Raw genomic sequence first — 13,370 nt, 5'->3', positions numbered from 1 at the left:
TGAGCTGCTGAAGTTGAGTTGTTCTTTTCTTTCTAAGTGCCCTCTGATGACACCTGTCTCGGGAATTGTCCAGCATAGAAGCAAACCTCTTCTACTCTGTGCAGTTCCCGAGACAAGCAGAGAGGTCAGCAGAGAGCACTGTTGCCAGACAAAAGAGCAACTCAACTTCAGCAGCTGATAATTACTGGGAGGATTAAAGGGGTTATCCACCATAAGGTGATTTCAGTACGTACCTGGCAGACAGTAATGGACATGCTTAGAAAGGATCTGCACTTGTCTTGGGGCTAAATGGCTATGTTGTGAGATTACCATAATACTGTGGCTGGATTTTTGTGAACTGGTATTTCCTGTTTGATTTTTCTTTTTTTGACTACAAATCCTATAATTCTATTTTCCTCCCTCCCATACATCAGCCACCCCACCCATTGAAACATAAATGAGCTGCATCCATTCAAAAGACCTGTGGTTTTCAATCAGGGTGCCTACAGCTGTTGTATTAGTTGCAGATTGATCTCTCTCCCACAAAGCGATCGCTCCACCCATTGAAGCAGACAGGCTCCCTGTCATCAGCTGACTAGTGAGTCAGGTCTCGGCCGCATTGCAACCTGGGAAAAATCTGAGACAACAGTCATTTTGTATGCTGTTAAAAATAAATATTGGGGTAAGAATCTCAGAAGAATTGTGAGAAAACCGTCACACACAGGTACAGACACCATATTATGAACTACACTAACTGTGCAGCCCCTGTAGCATAGTCAAATAAAAAAAAATCCTGGAGATTTTTTAATAGAAGTAATTTACCAATCTGTTTGTTCTGGAGACAGTTGATATAATTTTTTTTTTCCTGGAATACCCCTTTAACTACCTGTTTTTATGTTTGCACCCAGCGTCCTGCACCCAGAAAAGAATTGCTAAACATATTACTAATTTTTCTGTTTTCTTTCCAGCATGGTGTTTGTAGTGCCCCTACATTGCACTCCGGACTACCACAACATCATTACCAAGACCCAAGCACATCTTACCCTTTTGCACAGCCAACCACTGTTGCATCTCTCCAGTTTGGGCCTGCCGCACCTGTATTATCCAGCCAGGTCAGAAAGTAATTTTAAATACAGTAGTAAGGAAATAAACTAATGTGCATAAGCAGAGAGCACTGTGGTCAGACAGAAAGGAAATTCAAAAAGAAAAGAACTTTCTCTCTAGCATACAGCAGCTGATAAGTACTGGAAGGATTAAGATTTTTAAATAGAAGTAATTTACAAATGTCTTTAAAAAAAAAGTTTATATAATGTTGTACAATTTTTGTGTTACATACTTTTTATATATTGAGAGGCAGCATTAAAGGGGTACTCCGCTAGAAAACATTTTGTTTTAAGGCAACTGGTGCCAGAAAGTTTAACAGATTTGTAATTTTTCTATTTAAAAATCTTAATCCGTAAAGTAGTTATCAGCTGCTGTATACTACAGAGGAAGTTCTTTCTTTTTGAATTTCCTTTCTGTCTGATCAAAGTGCTCTCTGCTGACACCTCTGTCCATGTCAGGAACTGTCCAGAGAAGGAGCAAATTCCCTTAGCAAACCTCTCCTGCTCTGGACAGTACCTGACATGGAAAGAGGTGTCAGCAGAGAGCACTGTGGCCAAACTGAAAAGAAATTCAAAAATAATTTCCTTTAGAGCATATAGCAGCTAATAAATGATGGAAGGATTGAGATTTATAAATAGAAGTTATTTACAAATCTGTTTAACTTTCTGGCACCAGTTGAGATATATATATATATATATATATATATATATATATATATATATATATATATATATATATGAGTTTTCCAGCGGAGTACCCTTTAAGAGCCAACAGGGGGCTCACTGCTGTACTATAGTTTTAGGTCAGTCCTCAGCTACTTCTGTGTTTTTCATTTTATCCAGCAGCAGCCAGTTCAACACCTACAGCAAATTCCAGCCGGGCATACTGTCTGTCCAGTGCAGCCTACCTCCCATACATACCCACAGTACCAGCCACCACTCAAACCTCTACAGATCTCCACTGTACCATTGCAGCAGCACCAGGTACCTGCATCACAGGTACAACCATTGGAATCTGTTCTTTTAACTTTCTTTGATTGTCTTCTATATTATCTGCTACTTGTAGAACTATGAAAGCATTTAGTTTTATGAACTTTGCTCAATGATTCATAAACAATGTGCTCTTGCTATATGCTTCTTACTATTATTTATTATTGCACAGAAAGATAATTGTCTCCAAGACCTAAAAGTGCCTTCTCAAAGTCTATTTTCTGAGCATATCCAGTGACTATTGTCTATATTTATGGTGTGCCTAATGCACTTTAATTTGTTTGTGATGTTATCAGTAACATCACTAGTTTGGAGGAACAGTAATACAAAAACCTTAAAATATTGGTTAATGGTGGCCAAAAGCTTTCAGCCAATGGTTTTCTCCTGACCTCCCTCCTCCCAACACGCATGAACGCCTGTCTTGCAAAGTATGCATGTGTTCTCAATGGGGAAAATGGAGTAAGCCACCACCAAACATCAGTGACGTTGGTAGTTTTTTTTTTTAAATAACCGTTTATTTATGTAGAAATATTTTCCAAGACATTTTATACACCTCAAATAACATGTAAAAGGTAAAGCAAGAAAGTATAAAATCATCTCCAGTGTAGAAGTAGACGTTGGTAGTTTATAGCTCATAAATATGCTGTGCTCCTGGCTTGCATAGCGCCAAAGTGAATAAAGTGTAAGTTTGGCCGCGTTACAGGATATACATACATAACACACACCGCTATTAAATTCAGCATGCATGTCACCACTGCACGTGGCCTTAAACAGACTTGTGTTCACCAAAAATAAGTCCTCTGCTAGGAGAGCTTCTCAGGATTCAACAATACCTTCTTAGCCTTTTTATTAATATTTAAATGAGGCTCAAGTGCCCATAGGGTGTTTCCCAGCACAGTACGGGCCTGGACACTAGCCTCATTTAAATATTTAAAAAAGGCTTGTTCTGGGCCTGTGCTGTGCTGGGGAATGCCCTCTGGGCACTCGAGCCACATTTAAATAGCTTATCCTGGGCCCAAATTCCCAAAATCCTGATGCCATTGGCTTTTATTTTTACCAGCTTTAACTGCTGACAGGGCCACTTTAAAAGATAAACTCAAAAGAGGGAGCTTAGGAACAAACTCTTGTCTGCATTCTGAGCTCCTAAACCACCTTTATTGGCAACTGCAGGTGAGCCAGAAGAGACTTACTGGTAGCCATTTATGTTACTAAACATATTTAAAGGAGTACTCCACTGGCCATTGAAAATTTTGCTCCGAACGCTGTGTGCGCTCTGCTGGGGTCGGCCATGCCCACTCAAAGCAATTCTATGGGAGGGGGCGTGGTGGCCATCACGCCCCCTCCCATAGACTTGCAGTGAGGGGGCATGACGTCACGGGGACGCGTGGCCGACCCCCGTAGAGTGCACACAGCGTTCGGAACTAAATGTTCCGAACACTGGCCAGTGGAGTACCCCTTTAAAGAAGCACTCTGTATTTTTTTTTTTACATATTGCTAACTCACACAGGGCCAAATTTACAGGCACTTAAACTGAATACACCCCATTAGGGTGATTCCACAAACGTTGAAATTGTCTTCATGCACATCTGTCACAAATATGCAGCAAAAACTGCATGAGTTATATGCAGATTTATCATTTTTATTAATCCCTTAAGTGCTGCCTCCCCTCAACCCTGCTCCCTTAAGGCCCACGGGTGATCTAATGGAAGATGCAGCTTAAACTCCACTACTCCTGAACCACCAGTATTCCTGCAGTGTAATTTGTTCCATCTCAGCTCAGCTGAATTCTTATGTTTCATTATTGAAGTTGGGTCAGCTAACCAGCAGTAAATAACATGCTTTCCGGTTTGGCTGACTTCTTGTGCACTACAGGAATACATCATCACCTATGTCCCTGCAGAGTGTGCTGCTGAAATTCTACCCTAACCAAAGAGACCAGGAGAGCAGTAATATAGTTATATCCTCTTTATCTGTAGTTCTAAAATCCCCCTGACGATCTTTGCTGTGTGTGCAAATTCTCTAGTGTGTCCTATGAGATGCACCTTGACACTGATCTTCTTCACCTAGTGCTCATAAGATCCAACAGGCAGGCTTATATTTTCATAGGATTACACTTAGACTCTGCAGGGTGATTTAGTGGACAAAAGTCCTTTTGTCACTGATCTCTCACCTGCTACACTTTGGACTAAAAGAAGGGTCAGTGTAATGAGACTCCACTCCCTCGGTCTCGGCAAAGTTGGAGGCAACATAAGAAATATAGGCTGCATTAGGACAGCCATATAAGAGGGAAAGAAAAAAAGAAAAATGGCAAACAACCCATAGTTGCAACCTCAGCTAAAATAGGCATACACAATCCATACACAAGAGCCTCTATTTATAATTAATTAATCATGGTTTTGTCTGCAATTTATATGCAATAAAACACTGGAGCGCTAAAAGATTTTAACAGATTGGGCCTAAAACGCTTCGTTTCTTTCCTCATTGATTTCAATTAGAAAAGCTTTGGTAGTAAAAAATGGCACAATTGGTCTTTTCTCAAGCTGCACCATGACATTATTTTCCAGTTGAATGGTTTTAGAAACAATATTTTAAGATATTGCTGCACAAACTACTATTAACAAGTATGACCCTAACCTACCCTAATGACTAAAGAATTTTAATAACGTATATAAATGACCCTAAGCATCTAAATTATCTAACAGTAATCTTTCGTATAGCTGTTCATTATACTTTATTTTTGAGGTTTTTGTGCTCTTTTTCTGTATATTGTGAGTAGATTAGGAGTTAATTTTGCATTTCCAAGTGCCATGTATCAGCTGCCCCTGCCTTGGCTCTTATTGAAGCGCACAGTAATCATTACAGTTATGTTATGATGGAATATGTGCAATAATTGTTTTTTTTTTGTTTTGTGCATTGTTTTTCAGCTTCCTCCGTATCCTCTCATTCCAGCAGTTACTCCTCTAACAGGACTCGAGAGCCTCCCTGCCAATCTCTCTGACTTACCTGCTGTCTGTATCACTCCCCTGCCTGCTCCTTGTCAGTATTTCCCTTCAGGTGTGGTTATGCCCAACCTTCCTGTGACTCCCGCAGGGCTCCCACCAGGGCAAATAGTCAATCCGCAATTGGTGCTACCCTATGAGACAAATCTTATGCCAAACATACAGGTGGCTCCTGTACCTTTATTAACGGTGGCTCCCCCTGGTGGGCCTGGATTACCAACCCCACAACCGCTGCCACTGCATTCCCAAACACAGGTGTACCAGGCCTCCTTTCAACAGATCATTCAGAGTGATGTCCCTATGGTTCATCACTCACAAAGTGTTCCGCCTGTGTCACAGCAACCCCATCCACCTCTTCCTCAGTCACATCATCCGAGCATAACCCATCCACCTGATCAGACTACATCTGGGGCTGGGAACCAGGTAATACATTGTAAAATCCCTATAATTTCTGTTTAGTGTCTACTAAAAGAACAATATGAGCTGCCCAACTATTTTCGAATACAGGGGCATGGGCAAGGACACAATCGGTAGGTCCGAGAGATCACAAAATAACAGAGGAAAAACAATGTCATACACATAGGATGTCCTTTTTTTTTTCAGAAAGGACATGCTGGCATGTTCTTTTTAAAACATGGCAGTTATATGTGTTACATGCTTACATTACATGGGGATGTGGATACAAGCATCAGAATGTACAGTAGTAGGACATTTTGTCGATAGCTGTAACAATTATTTTATCAAAATTTTTATAGCACTTGGTACCGTAGTCTAGCTGTGGACTATTGCCCCGGAGACTTTACTATTTTGGGCATCTTTACTTTTGTGTTTTATTTAGGCACAGCATGGTACTATTCGGGCATGGTACTATTGGATGTACATTTTATGGCCATATTAGATGTTCACTATAGGAGACTTATGTTCAGCAGTATTGTATGTGCTCGGTTTGTTTCCCTAACTTGGCTCTCTGGCAGTAGTAATTCTAAAATTAACAGCTAGGAAAATTATACAACTAAAGAGCTTGGTGAGGAGCCAATAAAAGAATGATGGTAGCATTCGTGAAAGGTCAAAAGAAGCACATAGGGGTAAATTTATAGTTTGTGCTTTTTTTTCTTAGCCCCAATGTCTCCTAAAGGCCCATTCTGAGAGGTTTTTGTAGACTTGAGATCAAGTGCTTGTTGCCAGCCTAATTTTAAGCTTTAAGAGCTAATTTTGTCTTTAAAAGTAAAGACAAGTTTTTCCATCCTTCTCCTGTGAATGGATTTTAGAAATATACATTAGGCACCAACCTCAATCATTTGTCCTTCATAGTGCATATGAGTAGTGGCCGGTAGTAGAAAACAGATTTTCCCCAATTAGGCAATACTTTTGTTAAGGTAGAGAGATGAACATCTAATGTGCCACTTATCTTGAAGATGGTGGCTCAAAGATGTCCAACCTTTTTATTCTCCTGACCTGAAATAACCAGCTTAAGCCCTATACAAAAGTGTACCTATCAGTGAGACAAAATGTACCACTACTATACATACATGACAGACACTTTACTAAAAAGTGCATGTCAAGAATGTGGTTCTAGGTCGAACATCCTCTTTTTACTTACCAAAAAGATACCTATGCTATGATGACTAGCATGTGTGATCTTTTTGTCCGTTTTATTTTTCTATCCTTTTTATTTCCATTTTGCATCATCATTTTAAAGATCTGTTACCTTACCAAACGGTCGCATTTAGGAGGTTTAATTTTTGGGATTGGTATAATGGTCAGTAAGGTATAAAATTAACGTTGTTCCTTAGAGAGGTTACTTTTGTGTTTTATGCTGTTTTTATGTTCTCTTATACCTGCTAATTGTTTAGCAGGCTGTTTTTAAAGTAAATGTTTAAAGAGGTCTCCTATATTGTACAGGTCATTGGTCTTCCGCAGTATTCAGTGGAACTGGGCACTCCTATAGCAATGATGCCTGTTGCTTCAGTGATATCACCACCTGTGCATCTATCAAATGATACTCCCCCACCCCATCAGGGGCAAGATCCACTTGCACAAGTATCATACCCACATGCCACAACGGAGATGACTTTTGCTGAAAATCAAAGTATGCATATAGGGTCAGGCCTATCACAGGTTACTGATCCTCATAACCTGGCCAATGCCATCCGGTCGTACACTGAATCCAGTCAAGAGGTGCTTACATTTTTACATTTTTAATCAGAAACTACATAGACTTGAGTGTACGCTGTCTTAGAAAGTCAGGGTTTGCCTTTTTATCCTTTTTCTATCATTTTTTAGGAAACTTTGTTACAAGAGAATCTGCCAACCTCCAGTCAGAGCTGTGACAAGTAAGTGTTTTCTAAATCAGGCACCTTTTTAAACTCGTTCTGTTCACAATATTAGTTATAATAGAACAGGGGTGGACAAATCCCAGATTGCTCATGCTGAACTCTGCTACTGGTGCTTACCATGTCTATAAGGGTAGTTTTTCATACAGCATTTTTTTTTTTTTTATGTCATACTGGTTTTGGTTGTGTTTTGAGCCAAAGCCATTAGTGGTTCCAGCAGGAATGCATTGATATGCACTGCTCAAAAAAATAAAGGGAACACTTAAACAACGCAATGTAACTCCAAGTCAGTCACACTTCTGTGAGGTCACTACACATACTGTTGTGCAAATGGAACAGACAACAGGTTGAAATTATAGCCAACTAGCTGAGTACCCGGCATTGCCCATTTTTTTTCCCTTACTAATCCTTGTTGGGGAGGAAAATCAACAAAGCAGGAATCTTTTGATTTCATATTCTGTCCCCCATATCTTGTCCCCCATATCCTGTCCCCCATATCCCTACCTCAGATGGGACTGACTTGTGATGAAGATATTGTAGGCTGAAATTAAAGGGGATGCGGCTTTGTGAGACTGGGAGTGATTTGCAAGCCAGACCGAAGCACAAAAAGGGTAGATAATAAAAGGGTTGGGGCTTAAACAGTGGGCATGTCTTGGTCAGTCCGGCTTGCAAGTTACACCCCATTTCACAAATTCACGAGGAGATGCAGAGCTTGTGGAGTAAGGTAACGGAAGTCCTATATACTTGCATGGCACTTGAAATAAAAACCCATCTTTTATATAAAGGTGTAAATAAGGGTTAATTCAACTATCATATATTTTAATTTGACATAAGTAATATGTGTACCAGGTTTTATTTAAATATAGCCAGCCGTACAGAAGTTGTGGGAACAAACATTTCCCATAGATTTGCATGGGACTTTAAAGAAAAACCCCGACCCTCACAAATGGGGGGTAGTTAAGGGTTAAATTAACTATCCTATATTTTAAGTGGACATATAAGTAACATGTGGCCAAGTATTATCAAAATATCTCCAGCCATTTGGAAGTTATGCAGTAACATGTATTTCCCATAGACTTGTATGGGAATTTAAACAAAAACCCCGACCCTGGCAAATGGGGGTGAGTAAGGACTAAATCACCTATCCTATGTTTGTTGTTGACATATTAGTAACGTGTGCCAAGTTTCATGTTGATATCTTTAGCCGTTTGGATGTGATGCTGGAAAATACACACACACATTGAGTTCTATATATATATATATATATATATATATATATATATATATATATATATATATATATATTAAATATATATATTTAATATATATATATTTAATATATATATATTTAATATATATATATATATATATTTAATATATATATATATATATATATATATATTTAATATATATATATATTTAATATATATATATATATATTTAATATATATATATATATATTTAATATATATATATATATTTAATATATATATATATATATATATTTAATATATATATTTAATATATATTTAATATATATATTTAATATATATATATATATATATATAGGAAGACACCTCCAATAAAGGAGTGGTTCTGCAGGTGGTGACCACTGACCACTTCTCAGTCCCTATGCTTCCTGGCTGATGTTTATCACTTTTGAATGCTGGTGGTACTTTCACTCTCGTGGTAGCATGAGACATAGTCTACAACCCACACAAGTGGCTCAGGTAGTGCAGCTCATCCAGGATGGCACATCAATGCGAGCTGTGGCAAGAAGATTTGCTGTGTTTGTCAGCGTAGTGTCCAGAGCATGGAGGCGCTACCAGGAGACAGGCCAGTACATCAGAAGACATGGAGGTGGCCGTAGGAGGGCAACAACCGAGCAGGAGGATCGCTACCTCTGCCTTTGTGCAAGGAGGAGCAGGAGGAGCACTACCAGAGCCCTGTAAAATGATCTCCAGCAGGTCACAAATGTGCATGTGTCCTCTCAAATAGTCAGAAACTGTGATACCAAAACAGAATATGTGAGACCATATGCTGGTGCGGTTGGCCCTGGGTTCCACCTAATGCAAGACAATGCTAGACATCATGTGGCTGGAGTGTGTCAGCAGTTCCTGCAAGAGGAAGGCATTGATGCTATGGACTGGCCCGCCCGTTCCCCAGACCTGAATCCAATTGAGCACATCTGGGACCTCATGTCTCGCTCCATCCACCAATGCCACATTGCACCACAGACTGTCCAGGTCTGGGAGGACATCCCTCAGGAGACCATCCGCCACCTCATCAGGAGCATGCCCAGGCATTGTAGGGTGGTCATACGGGCACGTGGAGGCCACACACACTACTGAGCCTCATTTTGACTTGTTTTAAGGACATTACATCAAAGTTGGATCAGCCTGTAGTGTGGTTTTCCACTTTGATTTTGAGTGTGACTCCATATCCAGACCTCCATGGGTTGATAAATTTGATTTCCATTGATAATTTTTGTGTGATTTTATTGTCAGCACATTCAACTATGTAAAGACGAAAGTATTTCATATTAGTTCATTCATTCAGATCTAGGATGTGTTATCTTTATCCCTTTAGTTTTTTGAGCAGTGTAGTCCAGACTCTCTTGCACATAGCACATGCTAAGTCCTGCCCCAACTTCCTGCGTTCCACCCTGATCTCTGCTGCTAGAGACTGAATTCCCCTAACAGGCAGTGAACAGCAATTTGAGAGGTAGTGTGACATTTAGTAGCAAAATTGCTAAATAATAATTTAATAGCACAGTACACGGATTTGGTTACATGCACATTACCAAATTATGGCCTGTAATATAGGGAGGACTTCATGGTCAACTCTGATTAAGACTATGTGTAAGGATGGATTCTGGGTTTGTTTCAGTTTTTGAGCCTACATACTTTTCAGTATTTTTGGAAATTTGTGAAGGTTTATGTAGTTGATGATCTTAATCCACACAGTTTCCATGACACACTTCAGTCAAAACAGGGAAGATCAGCGGCATCTACAAATAGTGCATGGGCTAAAACATTAAGTAGTCCTATCTCCGCTTAGAAGTAACATTTTAAAAGTCTTCTTGTTTGCCTTCCTTAAAGGAGAACTCCAGAATATAAAAATTGTCCCCCATAATGCCGGCAGTAAAAAAAATAAAAAATAAAGATGTACATACCTTCCTTCGCTTCCCCAGGGCCTCCGGTAACCGGCTCTGGTCTCCGCCGTGATCCTCTTCCTGGTTGCTGGTGGTCGGCGAGTCATACTGCACTCAGCCAATCACCGGCCGCAGTGCAGTCCCCACTCGGCCGGCGATAGGCTGATCGGCAGTGTGAGAACACTTCAAGACACAAAATTCTTCACTACACCGGCACCTGCTGCCGGGGCTGAAAACGTCACACTGCCGCTCAGCCTAACGCCGGCCGAGTCGGGACTTCGCTGCAGCCGGTGATTGGCTGAGTGCAGTATGACTCTGACCACCAGCAACCAGGAAGAGGATCGCGGCGGGAACCGGAGCCAGTTACCGGAGGCCCCGGGGGAGCGGAGGAAGGTACATGTACATCTTTATTTTTTTTTACTGCCGGCAGTATGAGGGACAATTTTTATATTCTGGAGTTCTCCTTTAAATGTTAATATTGAATATATTGAATTCTTTTTTTGTTCTCCATTATGTCTTCTCTTACAGTTATATAGGTTCTGATGCAGCATCTGGTAAAGAAATGAGTGACTATGAGGGCGTCCATGGTGGTGGTAAACAAGATGGAAAACCAGCAAGGAAACACCACCGGCGGTCATCTCGTACTCGCTCTCGACAAGAAAAGACCAATAAACCCAAACTGACCATTCTTAATGTAAGATCATGCCTTGTAAAATGAAATAAGAACCCTGTATGGCAGAGTGTAGATAAACATTGTTTGGGAAATAAACCAATAAACCATATATCCTCCTGTTAGAATATTTTCAACATACAATGGTCTTTTCTGGAACATTTTAACTTTAAACCATACTCAACATACAATGCCAGAAGCACTGTGGATCGGTGGCTCATGTTAATGTCTGGAAGATCCAACCAATCAGAGAGGCCATTTCACTGGTAATTACACTATAGGCCCAGATTTACAAACTGTGTAATAGAAAAAAAGTGGAGTGATTTTTTTTTTCCCCCAGCAGCCAATCACAGCTCAGCTAACAAGCTCTGGTAAAGTGAAAGCTGAGCTGTGATTGGTTGGTGTGGGAAATCCGCTCCACTTTTTCTCTCACACAATCTGATAAATCTGGGCATATGTGTACTGCACAGGAACCCCCAAGAAGCTTTTGCTCTCTGTCTAAAGTGATTTATAGCTTCTAGCAGCTATTTCTGACCATATGTAAGGACTTGCTTTATCGGTATTGGTTATCTTGTCATTTTTCTTTAATCTTCATTTTTTTCAAATTTGTGGATGACCTATTGGAGGCTTTGGAACAGATTAGCAGTTTTCCATATAGATACAATATTAATTTTGTTCCAGGAGGATCCTTGTTACACGAGGGACCACTTTACTTGTAAAAATGGTCATAATTTCCACGTGATTACTTTTCATCTTTTATACACAGTTGCCCAGTAGTGGGATTTTACAGTATATTGGTTGATGTCTCTCCTGGCATTATGGCTTTTATATTTTCTGGGTTCTTTCAATAGGTGTGCAACACTGGAGACAAAATGGTGGAGTGTCAACTGGAAACACACAACCATAAAATGGTGACCTTTAAATTTGACTTGGATGGTGATGCACCAGAGGAGATTGCTACATACATGGTAAATGATGTAATATGTGAGATTAATATGACTAAGAGAAAGCATAGAAATAGTATATCTGCAGTAGTGTGCCTGTCCATCTTGGTAAGTGTACCTTCTTGGTAATGTGTCTTTATTGTGAAGGAGGCAATCGGCTGTGTGCCTGACATATACAGAAATAAAGGCTCAAGCAGACAGCACCGTACTGCAGCTCAGCTCTCATTTACTAGATACCATTGACACAAGTCCATGGTATATATATCAAAAAATATACATTGGCCAACCCTAGATCTAAGGGGTTCTACTAAGAGTTTTCAAAAGAAGCATCCCAGTGCATCTCTCCCCCCCCCCCCCCCCCAACCCTCCAGGTCTTTTCAGGTATGGATCCTGACTCAACAGATTCTGGTAATAGTGTGACACCCTTACACAGCAGGTGTTGGTAGGAAGAAGTATGTTTTATTCAGAGGTATCTGGCAATGTCCTTCCTCATAAAGGGGTACTCCGGTGGAATTTTTTTTTTTTTTTTTTTTTTTTATGAACTGGTCCCAGAAAGTTAAACAGATTTGTAAATTACTTCTATTTAAAAATCTCAATCCTTTCAGTACTTATTAGCAGCTGTATGCTACAGAGGAAATTATTTTTTTTAATTTCTCTTTTGCCTTGTCCACAGTGCTCTCTGCTGACATCTGTGTCAGGAACTGTCCTAATAAGTACTGGAAGGGTAAAGTTTAAAAAAAAAAAAAAAAAATTTGTAATTTACAAATATTCAATAAAGAAAAACGTAGGTGCACTCACCGTTCAGCGTGAGCACAGGGAGCTGGGTCTCAGCATAGGCGCAGGAAGTGTGGCGCTCGAAGGCAAATATTTACAAATATGTTTAACTTTCTGGCACCAGTTGATTTTAAAAAAAATAAAATAATAATTTACACCGGAATACCCCTTTGAGAACAGAGAATAAATGTTTATTTCATAAAGCAGAGGTGAATACGTTGCTGCTGGACTTCTTTGGCATTGACTTATTTCCCTTTAGATCAAAGGATTTGGCTTATTGAAATCCAACATGCCCGATCCCTTCACTAGAAATGGCCAATTTATCTTCCCGTGGGATTAAGGGGAGAATTTATTATTTCCTGCATGAGTGCAGAGTGGCAACCTTTTACAAGCCCTGTCTTTGCACAAAAAGAATTGCGCAAAC

General features: G+C 39.9%; 1 protein-coding gene across 13 annotated transcripts in view; it reads left to right on the top strand.

Moving 5' to 3' along the window:
- The window catches only part of WNK2 (WNK lysine deficient protein kinase 2), a 266,333-nt gene that overhangs the window by 193,700 nt on the left and 59,263 nt on the right, over positions 1–13,370 (top strand). For 11 of the 13 annotated variants that reach the window (XM_056524329.1, XM_056524323.1, XM_056524326.1 and 8 more), the window contains 7 exons: positions 948–1,091; positions 1,926–2,081; positions 4,997–5,494; positions 6,974–7,249; positions 7,355–7,404; positions 11,087–11,252; positions 12,080–12,196. In XM_056524329.1, the coding sequence (XP_056380304.1) occupies positions 948–1,091; positions 1,926–2,081; positions 4,997–5,494; positions 6,974–7,249; positions 7,355–7,404; positions 11,087–11,252; positions 12,080–12,196 (1,407 nt within the window). The remainder of the gene's footprint in view (positions 1–947; positions 1,092–1,925; positions 2,082–4,996; positions 5,495–6,973; positions 7,250–7,354; positions 7,405–11,086; positions 11,253–12,079; positions 12,197–13,370) is intronic. The other 2 variants (XM_056524324.1, XM_056524331.1) reach the window with 2 other exon arrangements.

The sequence above is a fragment of the Hyla sarda genome, chromosome 6 (genome assembly GCF_029499605.1).
Source record: "Hyla sarda isolate aHylSar1 chromosome 6, aHylSar1.hap1, whole genome shotgun sequence".
Taxonomy (NCBI): domain Eukaryota; kingdom Metazoa; phylum Chordata; class Amphibia; order Anura; family Hylidae; genus Hyla; species Hyla sarda.
This window is presented reverse-complemented; position numbering and strand designations above follow the sequence as displayed.